The sequence below is a fragment of the Diadema setosum genome, chromosome 4, assembly GCF_964275005.1.
Source record: "Diadema setosum chromosome 4, eeDiaSeto1, whole genome shotgun sequence".
NCBI classification, from domain to species: domain Eukaryota; kingdom Metazoa; phylum Echinodermata; class Echinoidea; order Diadematoida; family Diadematidae; genus Diadema; species Diadema setosum.
In genome coordinates, this window is record NC_092688.1 from 2,347,667 (window position 1) to 2,375,581 (window position 27,915).

A 27,915-nucleotide genomic window follows, 5' to 3' on the forward strand; every position below is an offset into this window, starting at 1 on the left:
CTTGTTCAAATGTGAAAGTCTGAAATTCATCCAGAGGTCTCCTTTAAAGGTGCATGTTCCCGGTGTTTTAGTCACATGCGTACGCGGGCGCACGGCGCAAGTTTCCTATAGAGACCTACGCTATCGACTCCTCTTTGGCGCTTACGCTTTGGCCCACTTCCCCCGAGTCCGAAGAAGTCCGATTCATTGTAGTCAGTGGTCAGATCACAGTTCGGCTTATGATTTGGCTGAGGGGGATGACAGCTTTAGCAAACTTCTTTTGTGATGTCATAATAACAAGCACATAAGCGCGCACCCTGGCATTACTACAGACTGCGCGATGCGCAGAGAAGACAACGAAGGCAACGTTACTTAGCAACACCTATGCACTTTACTCTTGATGACAGCTCAACTTCGGTAATCTTTGTATCAATGCTAACGGTGATCGGCAGTATCATCAACAGCGCCCTCTACACTACCGGGACTATGCCCCTTTAAAACATGATCTACTTCAATTTCCTTCAGCATTAGACCTGTCTTGCAGGCCTATCCAAAATATCACAGAAATTGTCGTTTATTGATAAGTATGGGATCAGATGTGAGAATCCATCACACACACCATGATGAAGACAAGAACACTGGCTTGGCAAAAGATGCGAAGAAGTACCTTGAACTCTTGGCACATCTTTCCAAATTAAATCCTGGAGGTTTTCCATCATAAAGCAGCACATTCTGTATGTAACCTCATGATTCTTTTCCCCTTTTACAATTCATCTGCTCTCTTTCTTATTGTGCATTCTTCTCTGGTATCATGTCAACTTTATTTTGATATAAGATTTGTTGTCTTTTATAAAGAAGCCTGCCTTGAACATTAAAATCACATACTATGCCCCCCCCCACCCCCACCCCACCTGTGACTCCAAAAGCTGTTACAGCAACATAAGCAACAATCTGCAGGTATAATGGGATCCCCTTTAAGCTTACTCATGCAGCTAGTACTTACGATATCTGCTTGGTCTTGTGGCTATCGAGTGAATGGAGCTGACACCGCCGACTCTTCTTGTTTTTTTGCAGGGTCTCCAGGATGTTATCCAGTTTGGTCCTAGGAATGCCAAGAGCAAAACATGTGGAGTTTCACATGAAAATTGGTGCACATAGCTTTTGGAGGCTCTCACACAATCTAAAGCTGGAGTGAAAGCTTGACAAATTATTTATGGTCATCAGGTTGAGCAATGTTCCCTTCAAGAATACAGCAATTTACCATTATTTTAACTTCTGGAATGTTTGGAACTTCCCAGACAAAGGTAATGACATTGCAAGAGCTGCTTTATAATCTAATGTAAGCAACCTCTGAACATCAACACACTGATACACCATGAATACCTGGGGGGGGGGGGGGGGATATCATACAATATGTATATTGGTTCTAAACTTGGGAAAATTGCATGGATCACGCAAAAAAAGATTTTTAGCAAAAACAAATCTTTACGAGAAAATCACTTTGGTTTCAAATGGAAAAGAATGCATTTATCATGCTAAATAAATAGAAAATATAATAATTAAAAAAAATATTTCATAAATACACTATTTAGCAGCTCTCCATTACTTTAAGGTCGTGTGATATATTCACTACAGTGAGATAAAAACTTGCACTGACCTGTGTGTATAGAGAATGTTGTGCAGCAGTCGGACATCATACAAGGTGCAGGATGTGACGGAAAGTTCTGAATTGGGTGTGATGACCAGCGGCTCGAGCACACGCACATGTCGCTTGTTTCGTAACCTAGTGAACATCTCCTCCATGCTGTTTGAGGTAACATAAAGAAGATGAAAAGATTGCCAATGATTTCAATGTAACATCACATTTTCGAGGACGAATTTAAAATAACATTATTCGGATATATGGGAGCTAAGCCTAATTGCTAGATGTAGCATGTCATCTCTGATGTTCACAATTTCTACAGTTCTACTTTACATTTAACTGACACTACTTTCACTTGCAACTGTGTTGGTATTTCAGCAATACACTTTTGATAGTTTACCGATTGCCATGTTTGAGAAGCATGTGACTTACCTCCTCCTGCAACCGACACAAGGCACACAGTCCTGCAGGGACTGGCCAAACATTTCCTTGCTTGGAACCATGAGGGCAGCAGCCAGCTCATCACGATCTAGAACACTGCATTTCTGATTTTGGGGAAGAAAAACAAACCAATGGATGTGATTGTCATATCACAGAACTTTTCAATCATACCATCTGACAATGCTCATGTATCACAGGTAAGTTTAGTTTCAACATTTTAAGGTATATGAGCACAACAATCTAGAGGACTTGAAAACAGAGATTCAGTGAAAGATATAAAATCCATGTACTCAGAACTCTGCCTATTTCTGGATGTAAGCTGACCAAATATGAGCTCATAACTTATACTCAGTAAGTAGTATCAAACATACGGTCTTGAAGAGTATTTTTGACTTCAAAACCATGACTGCACATCTGAAAACAAGCTACATGTAAGAAGTGGGTCATGCAAGGTGAAGCCAGGGTGGCATTTCATTAAGGAACTTGTCGGATAAAATGTCCGACAAGTCAATTATATCCGACAAGTTCAGAGAAATCAGCCAATCAGACTAAAGAATTTCTCAAAACTTGTCGGATATAATTGACTTGTCAGATATTTTATCCGACGAGTTCCTTCATGAAATCCCCCCCCCCCCCCCGAAGTCACATTGAACTTCATGGTTTATTGTCTTTAAGAGACTACAAGCACTGATTAGTAAATAGCTATAGACAGATTCAAGCGACTGTTCATGGTAGTGTGCCCTCTTAAGGCGACGCCATAACTGGGGGCCAAACAGGCCGGGTCAGCAAGCGCCGTGCGTGCGTGGCAAGGGTGCCAGCGGCAACCAGTGCTTTTACCACCCGGCGCCAGCGGCCAGCTAGCTATCTATCTCTGGCGCTGGCAGTGATCGACGCATCTGGATTTGTGACAACTAGAGTCTACATTTTTTTTTTTCGCTAGCTAATTAAGAATAAATCAAATTAAACAAGAGACCCGCGGGTCTAGCGCTCACCTGAGTATCGAAAGTTCACCTTTCACGCAGTCACTTATCTAAATTATTCACAGCTTTACTAAAATTTGACCAGGCATTCTCAAGTAGAACATGAAAATGTACAATAAGGGCCAAAATTTTTAAAGATTCCTTAATTTGGGGGGATTGGGGCCCCCTGGGGCCCACTGGGTGGGGCATGGTGCCCACTTTGATAAATTGAGATCCTGACCCCCTAGGGATGCTACCTGCCAAGTTTGATGAAAATCCATCATGAGGTTTTCAGGAAGAAGATGAAAATGTACAATTCAGGCCCCCATTTGGACCTTCCCAACCCCCCCCCCCCCCCCGCCCCCAAGAGGGGCACCCCTGGATCTGCCATGAACAAACTTGAAACTACAGTCATTAATGTACTCACTCATAGTATTATCTTTTTAAAGATTCCTTCATTTTTTTTTGGGGGGGGGGGGGGTGGGGGCCCCCCTGGGGGCCCCCTGGGTGGGGCATGGTGCCCATTTTAACAAAATGAGATCCTAACCCCCTAGGGATGCTACCTGCCAAGTTTGGTGAAAATGGGTCATGGGGTTCTCAAGAAGAAGATGAAAATGTACAATTTAGGCCCCATTAGGACCCCTCCCCACCCCCCTCCCCTGGGTCCCAAGGGGGGCACCCCTGATTCTGCCATGAACAAACTTAAAACTACAGTCATCAATGTACTAACTCATAGTATTAACTTAGCTCTATCACTTCTGGTTCTAGAGAAGAAGATTTTTACAGATTCCTTAATTTTGGGGGGTTTGGGCCCCCTGGGGGCCCCCTGGGTGGGGCATGGTGCCCATTTTAACAAATTGAGTTCCTAACCCCCTAGGGATGCTACCTGCCAAGTTTGATGAAAATCGGTCTTGGGGTTTTCAAGAAGAAGATGAAAATGTAAAAAGTTTACGCATGACGGACGACGGACGCCGGACAAAGGGCGATCGCAATAGCTCACTTGAGCCTTTGGCTCAGGTGAGCTAACAACTTATACCGACTATGAGCGAATGGGTAGATGACATACAGCTGTAGCCAAAACTTGAATTTCAAGATAAATATTGGTACAATCCGTGAATGTTTGTAGACTCTTTGGCGATGACTTGGGTACTCGTGTGTAAGCCCCGTATATTCACATTTGTGTAAGACTTGCAAGAGAATAAAAACCGCTGGGGAGAATTATTGCTAGGCGCAGGCAGACGTCTTGCTAATAAGCCTAGACTGTTGACAAGTTAACTGATATAATTAAATACAAATAATGAATAATAATCTTGAGCTAGATGGCGCAGTATTGCAAGCTATCAGTTAACTTAACCTTTTTAGGTCAGGCTTTTGCCTTTACTCGGGAGTGTCGGGCCAGCAGGGTAGAATCTGTCTAACGTTAGAGCTTGTCTAGAAATCTAGGCAAGAGTCCAGACTAGATCTAGACCTATTGACTTCTAGAACCCTACATCCTATATCATTTTCGGTTGTCGATAACTTCACGCAAGCCTAACTGAGCAAACCAAACGGAATATAAATCTAGGCGTTTCTAAGCCGTATATGCCTAAACTTAATTTACAACTACGTCGCCTGATGTCTACAACCGAAACTTCTACTGTTTTAGGTCTAAGTAACCTTGCATAACATCACGCTAACGCCTCATATTATAATCTACAAAAGTGATTTTCAAATCATACTTTCTTAGTATGATTATGAAACAGATGTTTGCCACCATCCATGGTTTAATATTTATAAGTATCACTTTATCAAAACAAAAGTCAAATTCAGAGTTCCAGGCCAAATTGAATAGGCCTATGGTCCATTCAGTGCTGAACATTGAAGAAGTGAAAACAATATAAGAATTTAACGCATCTTGAAACATTTATTTAGCTGTAGTGTAGGCTGTAAAATGTTTGTCATAATAATAAAGTCTAGCCAGGAAGTGGATTCTAACTTTGGCAAGTAGGACACCAAGGATTTAAAAAAAAAAAAAATCAAAAAAAAAAAAAAAAATCGGTGAATTATCTAATTCTTTGATCTAAACTTGTCTTCTAAGATGAACAACATATTTTACGAATATGCAGTGATAACCTAATTAAATGGAGAATCTAGTAGACATAGTTTGTTTCGAAATCTGTGCATATTTATACCATTGTATTTCACTTAATTGTCTTTAATTTTGCCTTAATTTATCATGCGTCAGCGGTGTCTGAATTTCACACTCTGCCGTGCAGCTTCCATATGTTCCATTTCCATTTTTTTCTGTTATTTGTGCACCCAACAACTGCACAATGTGTTTTCCTGATCCTTCTTTGAAGCTTTCAAAGTAGATCAATATGTCTGAATCACTCAATTTGTCCAAAAGAAAGGCATTTAAGGCCGCTGAATGACTTTTCCACACAGTGAGTAAACAATCACAATATTAGCGCAGCGCCGGCGGTCGCCGGCCGCTGCGCCCGGCTAACTATGCGCGATGGGTACGCTAGGCCGCTGAGTTGCAAGTGCAACTCGCTGGGTAGCTAGCTCGCTGGAAGCCCCCGTTGGCCCCCAGTTATGGCGACCGTTATGGCTAGCGGCAGGTGAATAGGTCATCGAAATTGAATCGGTCTATAAAATGTTAATGTTGCCCGCATACACGCTATCCATGTATCTGCTGTGTGTAAAAACACCTAATAAATTACTCTCCCATATTAAAACACTGTATTTTGTAACATTAATAAACAATAAATGGGCAACAAAAACTTGCCAATCCAGCTTTCTCTTTCTCTATGACCCCGTTTACAGTGAGTGAAAAGGCCAGGCTCAGCCGCGGCTGAGCCCGGCCTTCACTGTAAATGCGCAAAAGCCAAATGCAGTACCAAAATTGGCCGCGCATTTGGCCAAGCTCTGGAGGTGGTCTTGGCCGCGGCTCAGCCACGGCTCACCGAGCCCGGCCTTTTCTCACTGTAAACGCAACCTGGGCCAAATGCAGTACCAAATTTAGTCTGGCTTCCAGACCCTCTGCTCGTACTATTTCGCTATCCATGATATTAACACCCTCAACGTCGAAAAATAGTATAGTTCAAGGTGGTTTTGTCCTGCAAAGGCGGCGACTTTGTCGCCAGGGAGTCCAGTTGGCAAAGGGTCTGGAAACCAGACTATATCAAATTGCGAACGGCGCCCTCCAAATGATAGTGTTTGTTTACAAGCAGAGCCCCACTACGACAAAATATTGAAAGGTTTTAATTAAAAGCCCGGACTGATCCCGGCACTGTAAACGGACAAAATTGCGGGGCTGAGTACCACAATTGAGGCCGGGCTCAGCCCGGCCCTGCACTGCAAACAGGGTCTATGCTTCCTACAGTATATTGATGAAATGCACTGAACAAATAATGTCACTCACATATCAACATTTAGTGTAATACAAATTTCACATCATGTTTTACATCACTGAAAAATGCTTTAAAAAAAGCTGATTCAATGCACCTGTTTTCTTTTTTTTTTTCTTTAGCAGATGCAATTCCAGTAGGACAAACCCTTTCACTATCACAATTTATCTTGTGGACATCTTCACATTATATACTGTTTCTGATGACAAGGAGGTTTGCCTGACGTAAATGGGTTAACGAACACAGAGACAACTACATGTGAAGTGCACAAAAGCTGTGCTGATGCGTTGAAACACAAAAATGAGGACAAATTAATTGAATGACTTGTTTCCAACTCCTCGGGGGGTTGGGGGTAGGACAAATATGCATAAATTTGAATACATTACCAAAGGTCTATTTTGGTATTTTGTTTCTCAATGAATCTGACTTACCTCCCGGAAGGCATCTACAATGGCATGCTGAGACTTGCTCTTTCCCTTGGAATGATCACATGTTGGTTGTTCCACGTCGGGAAGCTCCAATACCATCTGAGACATTCGGAAGAGAGAAATCAAAACATGAACAAAAGAACTGATAATATGCATAGTGTACAGACCCGACAAAATTTGCTTGCTTCAGCAAGTAGTATACCTGGTACGCTGATGACTCGCTCCATAGTCCTCTTTCTGATGGGCTTAAAATTTTTAATAGGAACTATGCCTTCAAAAACTTCCTGTTTTGCAGTCCGTTAAATCCACATACTTATATGGTACCTACATGCATTCATTAACCCATAAAGTTTAAGTCAAATCTTTGTGGTCCATTGCTGCATCTTGTTTTTGTTTTTGTTTTTATTTCCTATGCTCACACTCTGAAATGTAGAATAGAAAGTGGTCATGCAATTGAGCACTTGTTTGGTACATTTTGTAATTGATATCAATGTTCATATCGGACGCAGAATCATCGAACAACTTTCCAAATTTACAAACGTAATTCCAAAATTGGCAACACGGTTTTCCTGTAATCAGTTATTTCCTACGTGACATGATAAGCTCTATTCCTGCAGCACCCAGTAGAAGAAAGAAACAATGAATTTTAAGTCCTTGAAAAGGTTGAACTCACCGTTTCTCCCTAAAACCTGCATATTTTGTATACTGTATATGCCATATATTTAGTGAGTCTAAATTTTAGCAAATCGGGACTTCCCAACGATTTTGCGAGTGGTTAAATTCACGGTCATGGAGTACAGTACGGAAAGGAGTATATCTACATGTACATTGTACGTGTGTGTCACATTCATATTGGGATCAGAGTCAATATTTTTTGAGAGTCTTTAAATCCACAAATAGCACCTGACTTGCAAAATTTGTGAAAATAAAAACCTTGCAAAATATTTGGCGTATACAGAATTCTATATATTTACAGTATATATATAAACTATTGAATCTGTGGAGATTTCATGAATTTAATCAGTCTCATTTAATCTTTGTCCAGAAGAAGATATGGAGTGAGTTCCGAGTTGCCAATTTGAGGAGGAAAGATGATGATTGCTGCAACAGAATTCCCAAGAACTTGATGGGTTAAACTGACTCATTGTGGCAGACATATCAAATAAGACGGTGAAGGACACAGTGTCTGCAAAAGTCAATACACCTTACATAGCCTGTCTGTCGTTTCAAAAAAGTAAACATTCCTGTTCACACTTCGGCCGTGATAAGGCAAAGGAACGTAACTCAAAATTTGGGCATTTTGAGTTATGAGCATATGGCTCCTAAATAAAATGCGCTCTTTTAAATGGTGAAAGTCTCAATTCTCAAATGTTTACCATTTCAGAGATAAAAAGCGTATCTTACACACCTTTTTCACAACTTTGCCGTTTCCAGCTAGGCAAAACAACGTAACCTGAGATACGTATAGAAATGACAAAGAAAGCATTTTCGCTGTTACGGCAAATGAACGTATCTTTACATACACTGTTTTTTCATGGTGGTTTCTCAAGAAAAAAGAAGGAAATTGCGACGCCAAAAGAACGTATGTCATCATACAGCGCTTTGCTGTATAAAATCAGGGCCATGCGCGCTACAGTCAGCACGGCAAAAGAACGTATGTCATCATACAGCGCTTTGCTGTGTAAAATCAGGGCCATGCGCGCTACAGTCAGCACGGCAAAACAACGTATCAACATCGTGGCCATCACAACACACGCTGCACTGCATAACTCTATGTGTTAGACCTACGGCTACGTGCTGCAGATCCATTTCAGCCGCGGCAGTGAGTGTATTGTAGTGCCGCCGCTGCTGCCGCACCGCTTTCTTGCTTGCGACAACAGCTTAAGCAGAGTTACACCGACTGGTTGACTGGCAGGCAAGCTTTGCTGCAGTGTGAACCATGAAGTCATGCCCATTGTTCTGTTTTGCAGTCATGGAATGGATATTCTCCTGAACAGCTAATGCTACCACAAAGAAAATCAGCGGTAACACCGGTAAGTTTTATGGGTTTTTTGTCAGGTCTAAGTTTGATCTAGCCCGACCAGACGCCGTGCGAAGTACGGCGATTGGGCTGTACAGACTGGACGACAGTACGCTTTGCTAGTAGGGTCCAGTACCTTCGATAATAGTTTTCACTAAGATTTAAGAACTCGATGAGTAAAAAAAAATAAACAAAAAACACAGCAAGCTATGAAAGTAAAGAGCAAACTTAGAGCTATGAGTATGACAGCCTTTCCTTTCGGTGGGCTTGCCAAAACGTGGCTCATTGGTGTGGTTGTGGTTGTGGTTCTACTAATGTAATAATGACTATGTAAATGTAGGATACTTGTAGTAGTACTACTACTAGTGGTCTAGTAGAAGTAGTGACTCTCAAAAGAAATTTACCTATGCGCAAATACATTGAGTGGACCCTAATATACTGTTATGATTATCGACTTGACGTCTTCTACCTCAAATTCAGTTTTCGTCTAAAAGTCTAAAAAAGTAACAGCTTTATAGTAAACAGTAATAGTTTCGACTTCAAGCTAATGACAATAAAGCTTGATACTGATGAATTCCATTTAGTCTTCAGTGGCAACATGAACTGATGGAAGACGATATGTTCTAATAATGACATTAACATCATTACTTTAGCAAGAAAAGTAAGGACAACAAAATTTGTTGTCAGTACTTGTGTTTAACCAAAGATGTAGCCAAACATTTAATAATGTTTGGGCTACATCTTTGGTTAAACACAAGTACTGAAGTAGTCTTAGATCTTGTTTGTTATTTCTTGAAAGAATGAAGAATGTGATTGTGGTGTTTTCATACATACAGGAATTTATCCACTTAAAATAAGCCTAAAAAAATAAAGTCATATTAAATGGTACTCTGTACCTGCTAACTATGGAAGCCTGATTTATCTTTTTTCTTTTTTCTTTTGTATTCTTGGTGCAATTTTAGTCAGCTGTACATATTCTTTAAAACATTTTTTTTTTTCATTTCGATAAAAAAAAAATGCATGTAGCCATGGTAGATCCTATACATGTTATACGTTCCACCCCTCCCCATAACAATGTTGAGGGCAAAAGCTCATGGAATTCAAATATCTATTCTTAAGTTACGTGGTTTTAAATACTATGGAAAGTTCAAATATTCAGACCCAATCGTCTACTTTAGATGATATTAACATTCGTGTTGAAATACATATTTGCATGTCTCTCTTTTCAGTGTCCACACCAACCGCCAGCCTAGACCAGCACAGAAAAGGAATGCAGTGTATCAAGTACAATAAAAGGTACAAGTTGAATAATCATCTATTAATTCATACAACAAAAGTAGAAGAAGGGGGAAGAAATGAATCCCACCTTTGTCATTATCACTGGCGGCACAAGCCGGCATTTGGAAAAATCATAAAAGAAAAAAATAAAAGACGGCAAAATCCATGATGATGACTCTCTGATAATTTGAGAATACCACATTTCACAGTTCATTCCTTAGCAATGAAAAAAAAAAGTAATATGAAATGAAAACTGACGAAATAGTCACCATTCTCTCTCAAAATAAACACACAGCCTTGTATATCCTCAAGGGGTATTTGTATGATGTTGAATAATATATATTGTGAGTGTATTTCGATATTAAATACTCATTCTCATTTCCTTTGCTTTTTTCTTTTGGAGGGGAAGGGGGTCTGTGAGAGAGGATTTGTTACACACAATCATGTCTAATGAAGAATTTAATCACATGATATAACTTAAGCAGAGTTGAAATTCACTGTCTTTTACGGAAAGAGTGCCTTATTTTGTGTTAATTATTCTCTTCCATTTCTTTTACATTTTCCTGCAGTGGTCTACCGAGCAGTTCGAAAGCAGAGAAAAGAGCAACTATACAGATTTCAGAACAGCTGTGCACGCCCGTCAGAATCTCATGAAAGATGGAGTGGATTGTGCACTAGATCAGTCAACTCTAGAAGAAAAATAATAACACTCGGATTGTTTATATAGGATCAGGTAAATCTTTCACAGTTAGATTAAGAACTCGCAAAACTCAACTGTGAAGTGTTAATGACTATTCTCACGTTATGAAGGCACAAGAAAGATTTTTTTTTTTATATATTGATATGAAACTAAAGGTTCTGTTTCGAAAAAAAAAATGATGAGGGATTATTGCCCTTTGAAATGATGACTATCAACTTTAGGTAAAACTATCACTTGTTCATATCAAATATTGTTGTAAATGCTTGCCCTCAAAATCAATATCATGTCGATTGAAACATGTCAACTTATTTCAGAAAACCAGGGAAATAGTAACCTTATTTCCTGCAAAATTTTCATATCTTATTTTGAGCCTAATCCCTCCGGGAGCTCTCAGACAACGCAGATGTAAATTGCAGCACAGCAAATCGCTGTTGTGATGAGACGTTTATTGAAATGTGTTTAAAGTGAATACTGTTGCAAATTTTCCCTTCGTTTAAGCTGCCTAATAATTGTTCTTTACCCAAGTATTTACTTCTTACTACACTTGATCTTCAACAACAGTAAGGATTAAAAATGTTATGTGTGCTATTTACAATTTGTAATTTGTAGATGTTCTGATCTTCCAAGGTAAAAATTGATGCGAAGGTCTGATATGGTAATAGTATAACTAATCTCCAGAAAAAAAAAACAACAACAACAACAATTATGTTCTGTTGAAAATTTTGTTCCCGGGGTTTTGTTCAACTGTGGTACGTATGTAAGCTAATAACTTTACTCGGGAAGTAAATGACATTTTTTTTTCTATTTCTAATTAAACATCATGATAATGTTTAGTTACTGCTGATTTGCTTTCAATGTGATAAAAGCATAATGGCATACCAAACTCTCTCTCTTAAATTTTAAGAAGTGTAGATATCTATGTCATATTTTTAGAACTTGCAAATAATCGAATGATTTTTGTAATGCTGTTATCTTTGAGAAACAGATGTACACACATTTTTCCCTATAAACCTTTCAGAAGATGTAAATCAGTCTCTGCATCTACATTTCTGTCATGTCTTTCTCAAAGTTATTCTACTGAGAGAATGTTTGCAACTCTGACAAGTCTGAGGTGTGTGTGTGTGTGTGTGTGTGTGTGTGTTTTGTACTTGCTTGGTTGTGTGTGTGCGTGTGTGTGTGTGTGTGTGTGTGTGGTCAAGTTACACCTAAAAACATTAAAACCTGGATTCATGCATTGTTATTATTGTTGTTGTTCAAAGAATTGAGGCATATTATCATTAGAAGTTTTAACCTTACGGATACAATTCATGCTATCAACCAAACATTAACAACTTATAACGATAAACAAAGTACACAATATCATTCTTTCTGTTCAAATCCTTTCATCTCAATGGAACGTGTATAAATAAATAAATCAAAGAAAAGATAGAAATTAAAATAGGAGTCTCAATATTAACACATTAAATGCGTGTATGTCTCTTTGAAACGAAGTGTATGTAGAGATGTCTATACATTTTTTTTAATACCCATTTTATTTTATTTTTTTGCCAGTTCTCAAACAGTCCAATTTACAGACTTTACCCAAACTCGTACTTTAGTTGTCGATATTAATCCAAATCCATGTTTTTGTTAAAACAACATGAATGATAAACCAAATATAATTATGTTCCCAATGAAAAATCTTACATCAAGGGATAAAAAACATACACTTAAAGATAATAAAAAAGAATGGACATCTCAATAAACTATAAACTGTATATGCAAATGAAGTAAAACAAAAATGAAAGGTAATTGGTAGATAACAACTAATTACATTTTAGCACATACTCGGTAAGTTTTCAGAAAAAAAAAACATGAATGTTCTCTTGCATCGATAATTTTGCAAGCTACTGTGTTTTACTATTCTTAATATATATTTAAACACATATAACGGGACTTTTATTATCCAGTTAACAAAATTGTCAAATAAACAAATGATAGAGATTGTTGCCATTGAGTCGGGATACGTCATTCTGCCTAATTACATTGATGAAAGGGTTAAGGCGCAGATATTTGTAAGTTGAGATACGTTCTTTTGGCATACTAAAGTGGCTTCGCGGGAGAATGCTTACGCGCCGTAAGTCAGGATACGTTCTTTTGCCTAATTGATATGTTGCCGCGTGAGGATTCTCGCACAACGTAAGTAAGGATACGCTCTTTTGGCTAACTAGAATTACTCATAAGCACAGTGCTGTGATTCGCTAAAATGCCGTATCTATTCTAAACATGGCAATTACTCTAAAACGGGAAGTCCTATTTTACTGAAATTTTATCGAGATATTCTTTATTAATGCCTAAGAAACTTCGCCGCTTCAAAAGTGTTTTACTCTTATGACGGAAAAATGGGAACCAATTGAATTTTCAAACTCGTTTTTCTCAGAACATGATATTCTGAGTTACGTTGTTTTGCCTTATTACGGCCGACTTTGACAGGACATAAGTAACCAGTACTCACTGAATGAGGAAATATTCACATGCACACATTTCATTTATTTTGTTGAACACATTATAGTGTAAAAAGTTTTGAAATTTATTGCTTCTTCCTTCTTTTTGGGGGGTTGTGTGCTACAGGAACAGAGCTTATCATCTCATGTAGGAAATTACTGATTAAAGGGCTTCATTCTGCAGAGCTTTGGGGCAAATTGTGTTTTGAGTGCTTCAAAGGACTTGTATAAAATGATGAAAAGACAAAGTTCCACGTTTTCTTGAAGTGATCTTTCTGCCTCCAAGAGTGATAGGTGGACCACGATGCATGAATACATGGTGAAATAATAGATAAGTCTTAAACAATCTTCATGATCGAGGCAGAAATGAATGCACAAAAAATACTGATCATCAAGACGCAAGGAACCGAACGATGAACTCACCGTAATTTTGCCCTCCACTACAAACGGCATCTGCCTCCGTTGATACTGGTAGATAGCCTCAGAGCCTGGAGGGACAACTGCCACAAGTTGTGCCATTTCTTCAGTCGGTGCACCTTTGGCGCAGTCAGACTCAGGGCACCTATGACTGAATATCATAATTCAAATTGGGTAAACTAATTATTTCATAAATCAATTTGAACATTGATCCACATTCATTTTGCATTTATTTGCTTTTAATTGTGCTGTAAGTCTAGAATTCCACGGTTGTTTTTTTTCTTTAAACAATCAACATCCACAACACAAACTTCTGTCAATTGACCAATGTGACATGATGACACAAAACTGCTGACCATATCATGCAAATCATTTGAAAGAATGCATGCCATACCATATACACATACTGTAATTACCATGGTACTCTGTAGAGGTAGCCTTGTCTGTGAATATATAGATGCAAACTACAAATTCCATGAATTTTAGCTTTAGGGTATTAAAAAAAAGAAGATGACTGCACTAAATCAGGGAAATGGTCACTACAGAACCGGCAGAACTACAGAACTTGTGGAGTAAACATGGTCAGAGTCTTGTAATATGCTCAGTAGGGCAGTCATAAATGACAAACGGATAGTGTCCGAGTGTCTAAGCTGTTATTTTAGCTAGGGTTTGATTTTCGCAAATTTTGCGAATTACGATTGGATTGTGAATTTCACAACACGCGAAAATGACTCCATGCGCTGCGTTTATGGAGCATTAACGTAAGCGTTGGCGTCGATTAGCTAAAACAGCATCTCGCGAAAATGTCTATGACCTCGTAATTCGCCAAGAAAAAAAAAAAATCTGTACGCGAAAATAACAGCTTATACAGTACTTCACGCATTCCTGGAGGGATAAACAAAACTCACTGAACTCTTCTAGACCTTGTTTCTTCATGCTCACAATTTTAGTAATAATGTGATTATATTTCTCTGTACTTGCGTCTGCTATGTCAATCAAGTTAAATTTTGAGAAAACTGAGTCTCAAGAACCAACCAAGAGGGGATTTTTCTCACTAGAATAGGATTGCTCTCATAATAAACATATTAATTCCAAATCCAATTTATACCTCACTGAGGTCCACTCCATTCACACAAGATTTCTCTGTGAAATAAACCCTTTTCGACCATCAAAACATTAATTTCACAGTTGAATCAAAAAAAAAAATAATAATAATAATGATAATTTGGTTCTAATCTGATTCAAAAGGTAAATTTTTGTGTTTTACTCTTGCCAGATGCTGACATTGTGTTTGAGAAAGACAAGATGGAGAAGAAAGTTGATACACTATGCTCTTATTTGTTTTCCTTGTTGACATAGAGGCTCTGAAAAACACGAATGTACACATTTATATGTTCAAATGATACTTTACCGTAAAACTTGAAATCTTTGTGGCGTGAAACTTTTGTGAATGGGAGCCAACAGAATCTTTGGCAGCATGAAATCTTTGTAAACTGACATTGCATTCAATACATTCCGTAGACAAGAACTTATCACATACATTGGACATGTACATTTCACTTTCGCAAATCTTGGCTCCTGGCAAAATTCACAAAAGTTTGATGCACATGTACATTAAAATTTCTGGCTTTACAGCAATGTGAGTATTGTGACAGCACTGGTTGTGGTACTCTTTATGTGATCTGTAAAAATGTACATTCACAAGGAAAAGAGGATTGTACAGTACATGTATTGTTACAGTAACCGGGTACAGCATCCTTGCTATTTTTCAATGTGTGTTTGAAAAAAACCAAAAAAAACATTTCTTTTATTAAAATTATTTTCCTGTCCAAGGGACAAGGATTTTTAATCCCCTAATTTTCACGCATTGTGTAGGTAATATGACTGCATGCATGCATGTTCAAGCTCTTGAACAGAGCATGAAATCATTACAAGGAACTCCTTAGGCATTGACAATGAGTATTTACATGTATGATTCACCTTTGGACTCCAGAGTTATTTATGAAAAAAACAAAAACAAAAACAAAAACAACTCATACATGTATTTTACACAGTAAAAGGGGGGGGGGGGGGAGATTATCTTTCATTATTCATATAAACTAGAACTATTACTGAAGGTGATTAATACCCTGCTCCAGCTGGCATCGCTACACTAACAGTTGCTACATGTAACCATGTAGTCAACTACCGGTACACCACAAGGGGTCAACATTAATTGCCCAGTTTGTGGTGTTCAATCACGAACATGTTACATAATAATGTACATGTCCGTGTGTGTGTTGTGCGTGTGCGCAGCAAAAACTACCCGGTAAGTACTGTATTTTTGCCTAAAGAGCTCTCATTCCTACACCATGTTATTCTTCTAAATTGTCATGCATGGGATTAACTTACACTACCATGGATCGACATATGTATGGTTGCGCAATATACAACTGTAGGTCTATACTCTACTCAGAAGCTGTGGGCCAACAGAAGCATAGAGATACAAAGTTGTACTGTATGCATAAGCTGTGAATTTTCGGGCACAGACGCACTTTTCATGAATGAGTACGCAACAGACATTTTTTGCGAGATGTTGCTTTCACGAATTGACACCGAGGTTTGCAAATGTGCACTGGTAGCCTATGGCGCATGACAACATTTTCGTGTGTTGTTAAATTTGCGGTTCAACAGTGATTCGAGAAAATCGTGAAAATTAAACTCGCATGAAAATAACAGCTTATACAGTAAAGTAGGTTAATTGATCTACAACATTACATTCTTGTCCTGTGTTCCTGAATGGCACTGCAATGTGGTGGGTACTTACGTATATGATATAAAGAACAACACGAAGTGATGTTGAACTTTCATGCTGGAAGTACACTTGCATGTACTGTAAAAATGGAGATTTTTGTGGTGTTGAAATTTTTTGCTCATTTACAAAAAATGTAGCTCAACCAGAGATTAGCAAGAAAATAAAAGCATGTGAATATTTTTGCTTGCCATATATGTTCCAGTAGTTGATGTCTTGATTCCATGGAATTAAAAACATGCAAAACTCATCAGTTACAAATGTAGGTTGCTAAAGTCTGTTTCACACTGCATTTTTGACTGGCAACAGCCTACGATGTGTTTCAACACAATATTGAGTGAAATGGCGTGCCTAGCACTCTGTTGCAGACTTGCAGGGTTATCTAGCTTCACATGCCATCATATTATTAACATGATAATTATTATAATTTTTCTTGCGATACACCAAATGTAACTTTGTAGTAGATTGACAGCTGTTGCACAGTGTGAGGAGGTCTGAGATATATGCTAACCTGTAATTTTTTAACATCCTAGCTACAATGTGTAGCTACAGATATCGGTATGCCTCCTTCATTATTCATCTGCTGCCGCAATTCACATAACCCACTCCATGCAACCAAGGTGAATAAGAGTATACAGAGCTCAGTGAGTGCTGACAATTGTGTGTGTACATGTGGTTGCCTCCTGCACATCCAGATGATAGTCACGTTTGTTTGTTTTGGGGTTTTTTTGTTGTTGTTTTTTGCACTATATAATAAACTTGCCAAGGACAGTAGACATTTGTATACATTTGTATGTATGCCCTACTGCAATACAGAACATGGAATCAACTCCCCACTCTCCACAACCAGCAAACTCTCGGGTTACTGAAAAAAAAAAAATCATCTAAAAAATGCCCTTGTTTTATTAAAGGCATAATTTACCATTTGCAGATAAAACTAGATATATCGCTACGGCTACTGATATGCCTCCGCCATAATGCATGGTTCTCCTAATACACGTACAGGTCTATAGTACAATGTCTTGACAATGTGTGATGACAGTTTCACACAATTGGCAAAATATTAAAATGACAGGTTTGACACAAATGTGCTGAATGTTCACTTTCCTAGAACTAGGTTCAATTGGATGAATGATTAAAATGTCAGAGTGCAGGTATTTGGGGAACTGATGATTTTTACTTGACTTTTGACCCTTTTATAAGTCTATGCATTGAGTAATTTTGAAGGTATTGAGAAAAAGTATAATTTCAGTATCAAATGGGAAAATAGCATTATCTAAACCTGGCCTTTGACCTTTGACCTCACAGTTCCAAAGAGAATCACTGTTAGGTTGAACATGCATAAATATGTAAGTTTCATGATGATACCTAGAGTTACTTTCAAGATATGGAGGAAAAAGTGCAATTTAGCACTTCCACTTGACCTTTTACCTTTTGACCTTTGACCTTTTGGCAAGAAACTTCCCCCAAAATATATATTGGGTAATACATGCCATACATCAAGTTAAAAAAAAAAACCTTCAGGCATATAGCATTTTAAGGAAAGTAGTGATATTTTGAGGAGTTGACCTTGACCTTTGACCCCCTGACCTTTGACCCATGACCCCCAACTTCCCTAGATAATCACTGCCCATCGGTACAAGCATGTATACTAGGTTCCATGAAGATACCTTGAACCATTTGTAAGATATGGAGAAAAACATGAAATTTCAATTTTTTTTTTCACAAAATAACCTGTGACCTTTGACCCTGTGACCCTAAAATCCACACAAAGTATTATCCCCTAAGGATATACCCTCATACCAAGTTTGATGTAAAACCACCACATGGTTCTTGAGATATCGACAAAAACAAAACGGGACGGACGGACGTACGGACGGACGTACGGACGGACGGACGGACGGACGGACGGACGACCCGAAAACATAATGCCTCCGGCCACTTCGTTGCGGAGGCATAAACAAAATCCCAGCACTAGTGCTTCAAAATAGTTCTAATGTGAGTTAGGGACAGAAACAACCAATGTGAAGATTTGAGCCAATAATTAGTATTATCGATGTTAAGTATTGTTACATTTAACAAAATGTGAACAATAGTTATAATAAAAATGTTTACAGATTAAAGGTATTAGCCCACATTTGTAAACCTGCAGCAATTGGTCTCATAGTTCGCATGGAGTTTGGGTATGATTGCAGTAACACCTGTGCAAAATTTCGTTCCAATTAGTCCATTACTTTCATAAAAATTTAAATGAAAATGCAATGTATGCGTGCGTATAAAAACGCTCGCTAGCTCCGGTCCACGCACGTACTACATGCATGCGATACATGTGTAAGTTAATGTACGTAGCTAGCCCGCGCTCGTAATTCGATTTTGGGTCGGGTTGACCCGGTTTGAAAATTGATTTTAAAACGATGATTATCTCTCTTTTATCGAATGGTATAGACAAAGAGCAACAGGTGAGGTATGTTACTGTCATAACTTGTACTTGAAGTCATATTGGACCTGTTTTATGCAGTTTTGATTTTCGTGGGTTTGCAAATGTGGGCTAGTACCTTTAAACCGTCTCCAGTTATGGTTTAATGAGGAAATAGTCTCCTTGTATCTTAGGCTTTATTGCAACTCTTTTGTGGTAGGATGTTTTGTGATACAACTAACACATATATGCATCAAAAGTGATCTCTTGAACCTTTTTTAAATCACGGCTCCCAAAGATAAACACGACCTTTGTTGATGATCCAATAGTAAAAGGCAAAGCGCATCCAAGAACATGTGCACACATAATGGAAAATGCCCTTGTAGGCCTATAGATTAGCCAGCCAATAACTTGAAACATATTCTTTACAAGTCTATGAAAGTTTGCCACTGCATGGTTGAGTTACATTGAGCTCCACAGAATCCTATTCCTAGAACTAGATCCAGTCCCTGCTTATATAATGCAGCATGCAACACATGGCCCAACATGACATGACATGACACATACAGATTCACACTGACACACACACAAATTACACACACTGCATCCCAACATGAACTCACAAACACATTCATATCGAACCCGCGGTGCCTGAGAAAGGTACTCACATTCACATGGACTGATCGTCGTGCAGGCCTACCGATACATGTTGTACTACCCGTAGTAGAGTAGTGCTGTAGGCCCTTGCTCGACTAAGTTTGATTTACACTCAACAAATGTTAAGTGTGCAGTGCATGACTGCCAATCTTACACCCTGCACCCGCCTCTGCAAAGCAGCAAAGAACAGGTAGTCATATAGTACTCATAGGGTGCGTTCGAGCACTCTAAAGCGAACCAAAGCGAACTGAACTAAAGGGTACCGTACCGTACCATGCCAATTTTGGAGCGTTCCAGCGCTCTGTGGAGAAAGCGTACTCACGAGTTATTTTTAGAAAGGTCACGCTTGTTTGTAGCAAGAATGTCATTCACCCCTGGCACTTTAACTACTTACAGTTGTCCAGAACAAGAGAATGATGTTTTTGCATTGTGACGTATGCGCATAAATGATACGCGCATGCTTTACAACAAACTTTTGGTACGCTTTGGTACGCTTTTGGCGCACATCGGGAAGTGGTCCACTTTTGGCTCGGTACAGTATGGTACGGTACACTTTAGGAGCGTTCGAGCGCTCCTCTGGCGCGGGTACGGTACGGCACAGTTCGCTTTAGGAGAGCGCTCGACCGCACCCTAAGAATGGTAGGGTGGTAGTTAGATCTTGTGTAGATATACCAGGGTCGGGAGGTGGGAAAAGTCTCTTCCCACCTCCCTGTTTATACCCAGGATTGCATTGCCCACGTAGCTAGTAGTAGGCATGGTAGGTAGTACGTAAACTTATAGGCCCGGATTCACGAAGGTAGTACAAATGAAACCATGGTTTAAACCATGGACAAAAACCATGGAACGCCAAGTGTCGCACGGAATATTTCGTTACGAAATTGGTCATTTCGACAAAATGACCTTTTCGTTAACGAAATTATCATTTCGTGGGCGAAAATTATTTAGTTACAAAATGTTGTCATTTCGTTACAGAATAATAATTTCACCGACGAAATGACTGATTTCGTAATGAAATATTCTATGCGACACTTGGCGCTCCATGGTTTTTGTCCAATGTTTAAACCATGGGCATGGTTTCATTTGTACTACCTTCGTGAATTCGGACCATATAGTCTGGCTGGGTCTACACTTCAGTACACAGCCCTGCCCTGCCTGTCACTGATACAGTGGTAGTGTGGTAAAAATTAGGTCCTACTCTGTAGATGCACTGTACAGTGACCCAGGGTCGAGTCTGTACATTTATTAGGACTGTCTGGAGTGGAGTGTGGCCTAACAGTAACACAGAAATGTACCGTCAGCCTACACAGTCTAAAATTACACTAAATTATTAGCACTAGAAACTAGGGTCTAGACCTAGATTTTAGTATTAAAAAAGTCATGCGCCTTCTTCGAAACTCACTGCCGGGCCGCAGTTAGAAACCGTGAAACAAAACCAAGACATGGTTGTACATTCTGTAAAGATTAATTAGAAGATTCTTAGGCTGAATTCGATCTAACGTTAGGAAAGCGCCACTCACTTGCCACCACAGCTTGCACACGTTGCAAGAGGCATGATACACAGTCACAGATCACAGAAAGAAGACTTGTTGACACTGTGTTACTGTTAGTGTTACCCTCAGTAGACAAGTCCGGTACAGAAATTCTCTGAAGGATTCCGTTGCAGGGACTTTCCCGGCTTTCTCTGAGAATTCCACCTCTCCTTTAAGTCTCAGGTCTATCACAGATACAGCCTCTAATCTGTCAGTGCAGTATGTTCTGTTTCTTATGGTAGAGAAAACAAGAATGTCGGTATTGACTAGATCAGCAAAACGACCGTCGAAAGTCCTGGCTATGGCTGGGTCTACGAGCGAGAGCTGTCCGAGACGTACAATACATACAGTACAGTGCATTACAGCAAGTTCGCTACGTACTACGCTGTGTATGTGCCAGGGATACATAGCCAGCTACTACTAGTAGTACTGTCACACAGGCTAAAATCTTTATACGTGCGTGCGGCGCGTGCGTGAGTGCGTTGCGACTGCGTTGCGTATTTTGATTTTGTTCAAACCATCGAAGTACATGTACTATGAATCGGATATGATTGTTTGAAGATGTTGCATCCTCTTTTGTTGATATCAAGGGTAAATTAATCATCCCGTGTGCTTAATTGGAGATTTTAATGCTTAGAACTGGTAATTTGGATGATTTCGTAGCTGAAGGTTATGGCGGTATAAATACTGATTTCACGCAAAGTTCAGAAACTCCAACTGTTGGTACATTACCTGTTAGGCAGAATGTGGATTCTCAAGTCAATTTGAATGGAAGAAAGTTGTAAGAATTATGTAGAGGGTTCAATTTATCAATTTTAAATGGGCGCTTTGGTGGCGAATCAGGTGTGTATACCTGTGATAATTCAAGTACTATAGATTATTGCTTGATATCTAGTGATTCGTTTGACACTGTAAAGAAGTTTGAAGTGGACTGTTTTGATGATACACTATCTGATAAACATAACGCACTACATGTTTACTTTGATTTTGATTTCGATGAAATTAATGATGAAACTACATGTACACATGGAGCGTGTAATGCAGTCCAAGGGTCGACAAAGATTGTGTGGGATCAGGCAAAATGTTCTGATTTCAGAAGTGAAATTAACGAGAGCAACGTAATAGATGACATCTCCGCGAGAATGGACTCTGTTGAATTGAATAATGTCAACCAAACCGTGATAGATGATTTGTTCGTTTCATTACAATCTATATACTTTACGGCAGCCTCAAACACAAATATGGTTAGAAGGTCTGTAACAAAGACTAAAGGTAATTTAGCAAAATCTTCATATAGTAATTTAGCAAAATCTTCAGATAATAAACCATGGTTTGATGAAAATTGTAAGAAACTTTGGAAAATATTTATCAAATTGAAAAAGAAATGTACACGTAATGGATTCAATCGTGATGTAATGGATGAGTTTGAAAATGTCAGAAGATTATACAAGAAAACCTTGAAGAAAGCACAGTACACGTTCTTTAAGGACACTCATGAAAAATTACGTATATACGTTGAATTCTGAAAATCCAAAGGAGTATTGGAATGTACTAAATCCCTCCAGAAAAAACGAAATCAGAGAAGTGTTCAATTGACATTGGAACTTTCTAGAAACATTTTAAAAGTTTAAATGACATTAATGAGCTTTAATGATAGTATGCTGAGATCAACACCGACGAGTTTTGTGAATACTTGTGATGCAGCACATATTCCTCTTACCATGCATATTGAACATGATTATAATGACCGAATATCTGAAGAAGAGGTGACTGCTCATATAAAGCAATTGAAAAATAATAAGGCACCTGTTTTGATTTGATACTAAAGTAATTTAAAAAAAACAGCAATGCGTCTTTAGTGAATGTAATAACCAAATTATTTAATTTAGTTTTAGATAGAGGAATAATTCCAACGGATTGGACGATTGGTATGATACGCCCTATCTACAAACATAGCCAGGTTCTGTTAATGACCCTGATAATTATCGTGGAATATCTTTATTAAGTTGCATTGGCAAATGATTTACTTCAATAATTAATAATAGATTGACAGATTTTCTCGATGATAATCATGCCATTGGGGAAGAACAAGCAGGATTCAAAGAGACTTATTCAACTGTTGATCATATATTTGTGTTGCACTCAATTATTGACTTGTATTTATCACAGAGAAAAAGATTAATCTGCGCGTTTATAGATTATAAGAAAGCTTTTGACTCTGTCGATAGAACATTGCTATGGAACAAAGTTGCTAGATGTAACATACAGGGAAAAGTTTTTGATGTAATCCGAAATATGTATAAAAATCTAAAGTCATGCGTTCTCAACAATGGAAATGGAAATGTGGATACCCTGGCTGGTCTTTCAAGAAAACCGAAAGGAAAAGGGAGAAAACCAAACCAAGAAGAACTCACAGACCAAACCAACCAACCAGAGGAGGAAGTTGGTAACCATCCCATATTTAAAGGGTAACCTCGGAAGCCTTGCAAAGAATTTACCAGAAATACCACATCTCCACAGCATTCAGGCCGCACAAGAAACTCAGAATGATGACACCCAAAAGACAAAAGATCCATGGATGACCAAGCGGGGGTAGTTTACCGGATTCCATGTGGGAACTGCGAAAGAAGCTACATTGGAGAAACAGCCAGGAAATTCGGTACATGTACCGGGAAAAGTGAACACAAACAAGAGGTGGACACAGTTAGTGCATCCTACTTCACCAGAGGGAAAAGAAAGGAATCCACCTCCCACATACACAAGTCGGCCATCAGCGATCATGTGGCCAGTATGAAAACCACCACATCAACTGGAAGAAGTGTTCTATCCTAGCCAGATAGGATAAGGGAAGCCATTCACATTCCCAAACTATACAAGGGAACACCTTCAACCGAGACCGTACCTGGTAATACTCACGTTCATTAATATTATTACGATCCCATTCTCTCAGATCGGCGTGCGCCAGCTTCGTCGGCTCGTGGGAAGTCCTTCTCACAACGCTCGATCTGAAGAAGCCTGCAGAGCCAGCAGGCGAAAGTCTTATCAATCAAGGTAATTTTCCACTGATTGTGATAAAACGAACGCTCATCCACCACATAGCCGTTTATGTTTAGCATTGTAGGCTTATAATTTATGTAGTCGATTTCGGTAAAATATTCAAACGTTTTGTTGGAAATGAAAACAAAAAGATAATGAATGAATTAAGGAATGAATGAATGGATGAATAACTGTATTAAAGATTTTTGCGGTATATTTCGTATCGTTCGCCATCAAGTCAAATTGATACATGATATTTCGATCATTCAGTTTCGAGAGTTACGGCTATACTCGGCTGTTTTGTCTTTCAAATTCATTTCCGATCAGTCGAATCAGCATTCATGAAAATGTCACTCAAATATTGAAATGTTGCCATTCAATTTCGCATAAACAGATAAAGTAGGCCTTCTCCAACTTTGAGAAACAGACAGCCAATTTCAAATGACGCTGTATCGCGCAATGCCGCTTTAAGCATTCAAATTCGTTTCGGAAGTAACCAATCAAACTAGCTCGACAGCAGTAATAGTCCTATATATCTCCTAATCATAAACATAAAATGATGTGTTTTCATCTCTTGTTTATGCTTTAAGCGCTCGTAGCCATGTATTTTTTTTATGTTTTCAGTTATTTTTGGATGTTACGCACATAATATAAACTTTTCGTTCAGACCTAATGAAATGCAATCCCGTCAGTAACATTTTCACTTACAATAATTGTAACAAAATAAACAAATGCTCATCGGAACTTTCACGCCGTATCAGGGTACCCCCCCCCCCCCCGACTAATGACTGAGGACAATCCTCCGGGGAAATTCTGCATGGTTATAGTGATATAGGGGAAAGATTGGGGATAGGGTTATGTTCAGGGTTATAGAGTTTGGGTTAAGGGTTATAATATTATGTTCAGGATTAGGATAAGGAGTGGGGTCTGGGTCAGGGGAAGGGTACGTTGTGTGGCGCCGACGTAAATCCGTATACCGAGGACGGGGGGGGGGGGGGGGGGGGCTGCCCCCTCCCCACTTTTTTTTTTTCACAAGATGCAGGGATCGAGTGTTTGCCCCCCATTTATCGTTTTTGGGTTTTTGTTTTGTTTTTGTTTTGTTTTTTACATAGAAGTTGTCAGGGGGAGGGTGTGGGAGGGGTAGTCCCCTTGCACATGCACGACGGAGCTTTTGCATCTATAGGTTTGACATAATAGACAGATAGAACGATCTGACGCGCACTCTTGTGGGATAATCGGAAATATAATTGTCAATCCCCAAAGTGTGCAGAGTCTAAATGAATGGATGGGCGGGTAAATGTAAAGAGGATGAGATAACTTTTAAATTTATGAGGATTGAAGTGAGAGATCTTATGCACACTTAAGTGAAACAAATTTGAAATCTGTAAAGCTTTCTTTTATGTAATAATATATAATAATGATAATGTCTTATTTACCCAGGGCAGCCTCTTCAGTGTTGCCACTGTTCTACCAGAGGGCCCTGCTATTATTATTACCCTATAGCATTGCCATGTACCCATTTATACATCTTGGCCCGAATTCACGAAGGTGGTACAAATGAAACCATGGTTTAAACCATGGACAAAAACCATGGAGCGCCAAGTGAAATCAGTCATTTCGTCGATGAAATGATTATTTTGTAACAAAATGACAACATTTTGTAACTAAATGAACATTTAGTCCACGAAATGATAATTTCGTTAACGAAACGGTCATTTTGTCGACGAAATGATCAATTTCCTAACGAAATATTCCGTGCGACACTTGGCGCTCCATGGTTTTTGTCCATGGTTTAAACCATGGTTTCATTTGTACCACCTTCGTGAATTCGGGCCCTTAGGTCGAGAGGGACACAGTGAGTAAAAACATCTTGTCCAAGGACGTAAGCACTGGGCGGGATTCGAACTCGGGTCCTCCGATCAGGAGTCGGGAGCCTTATCCACTATAATAATCCAGCGCCCCCACTACTTAAGTCTTTTGGAGAAGGACCGAGCAGGATGCAAGAGAGCCTATCCCCCTCCTGCACACAAGGGAGATTTTGCACTGGGCAATGCTGGGTATCAGGTATCCAATATTCAGAGATATGGTGCACACTTTTGGTGAGATATTCGAATTTTGCTTCGAGGAAAAGAGTGAGAATTGCAAAATGTAACGTAGAATAAGGAGAATTGGGGTGACTGTGGTCACTCCCACACGAGGGAGATTTTGCATTTTCAGAATTGATGCATGATATTGGTGGAATATTTGACAATTTTTTATCAAGAAAGCAGGAAAATTTGCCTTATTTCGGGAATTATTGGGGTCATACTGACATGTTTGCCCCCTAGCCCTCCAGGATCAAGTTGATTTATTTCATTTCCAACAAACAAATAATTAGAAATACTTGTACAATGTAACACTCTTGTGTATACAGATGTCAGGAAATCAGTACCACTATGCGATGAACAGAATAACATTGTAAAAGAGATACAGGTAAATTATCAACAAAGATGCAAATCGAACTGTTACGTCACTGTGGTAAAGGCAGAAAAAATTGCTGGAAATGGAGTGGACTGCTAAAAGCAGAGTTTGTAGAATGCATCCCCCCCCCCATCTGCCCATAAAAAATCATAATAAAATATTGCAAAACAAAAAAACTTTCCCTAAGCGGTATAGTAACAAAAAAAAAAAGAAAAGAAAAAAAGAAGGAGACAGAGTAATAAACACATATACATGCACACAATCATAAAGGCGGCTCTCTTGTAAGGAAGGATCAACACCCCTGCATACAAGGAAGCTTTTGCATTTTTAGAATTAAGATGAAAATATCTCGTAAACAAATTTATGAGGGAATTAGGTAAATTTTCAATCCCACAAGGCAGTGTACTATGAAGGGAATCCCTCCATTAATATCAAAAGTATCTCTCCCACCCACCGACGAAACTTTCGCCTTTTTTAACCGAAGTGGCAAACCTGGGGGTTGTTTCATAGTCAGCGCTGACAATTTCAGCAAAATCCTTGGTTTTGATTGGCTGAGATGCTCTGGTCACTGACTGTTACCATGGTGATTGTCAGCGACTGACAACTTGTCAGCGCTGACTAGCTTGATGACCCCCTCCCCTCCCCCTCCCCCTCCCTCCTCCCCCCCCCCGTGCACAGTTGAGGTGAAACATTTGCAAATCTGTCAATCTAAGTGCATAAAGTAGAAAGGACCAAACGGAGAGAGTATGGCAGGGGTAAGCCTATCCCCTCTCCCCAACGGCGTAAATCCATACTGAGGAGTGGGGGGATGGTCACCATCACCACGATTACAAGCCCATACACATAACCGGACCGGCGCAGCCTTTTTTTTTTGGGGGGGGGGGTGGGGGGGGGGAGAGAAGCTTTGTGCCCCCTCCTCCCCCCCCCCCCCCCCCCACACACACACACACTTTACAGGGATCGGATGCCCCACTCTTTTGCATGAAATATAAAGTGGGAGAAAAGTGGCAGCAACAACATAAAGACTTTTTGTTCTTGTTGCTTTTTTTTTTTTTTTTTTGCTTGTCAGACGACTTTCGGCGGAAAATCAGACCTTAAAAGTATGAAAACATTTTTTTTTTTTTTTTTTTTTGGAAATATCTGTGAGAGGGAGCGGAACGACCGAACGGGGGAAGGGTGTGTATGGGGGGGGGGGGGGGCATCCCTCTCCCACACCGCACACGAGGAAGATTTTGCATTTTCAGACCTGAAATTCAGCGATCTGGTGCTCACTTGTGGTGAAAATTTTGT

At 39.3% G+C, this 27,915-nt stretch overlaps 1 protein-coding gene across 1 annotated transcript in view; it reads right to left on the minus strand.

Annotated features, from left to right (window-relative positions):
• The window catches only part of LOC140227517 (gametogenetin-binding protein 2-like), a 39,055-nt gene extending 17,636 nt beyond the window's left edge, over positions 1-21,419 (minus strand). Inside the window, exons 1-6 of the mRNA XM_072307918.1 lie at positions 21,118-21,419; positions 13,743-13,887; positions 6,842-6,937; positions 2,054-2,166; positions 1,637-1,783; positions 983-1,081 (exon numbers count right to left, since the gene is read on the minus strand). Of these exons, the coding sequence (XP_072164019.1) occupies positions 983-1,081; positions 1,637-1,783; positions 2,054-2,166; positions 6,842-6,937; positions 13,743-13,887; positions 21,118-21,152 (635 nt within the window). The 5' untranslated portion in view covers positions 21,153-21,419. The remainder of the gene's footprint in view (positions 1-982; positions 1,082-1,636; positions 1,784-2,053; positions 2,167-6,841; positions 6,938-13,742; positions 13,888-21,117) is intronic.
• Between the last annotated feature and the right edge of the window lie 6,496 nt (positions 21,420-27,915).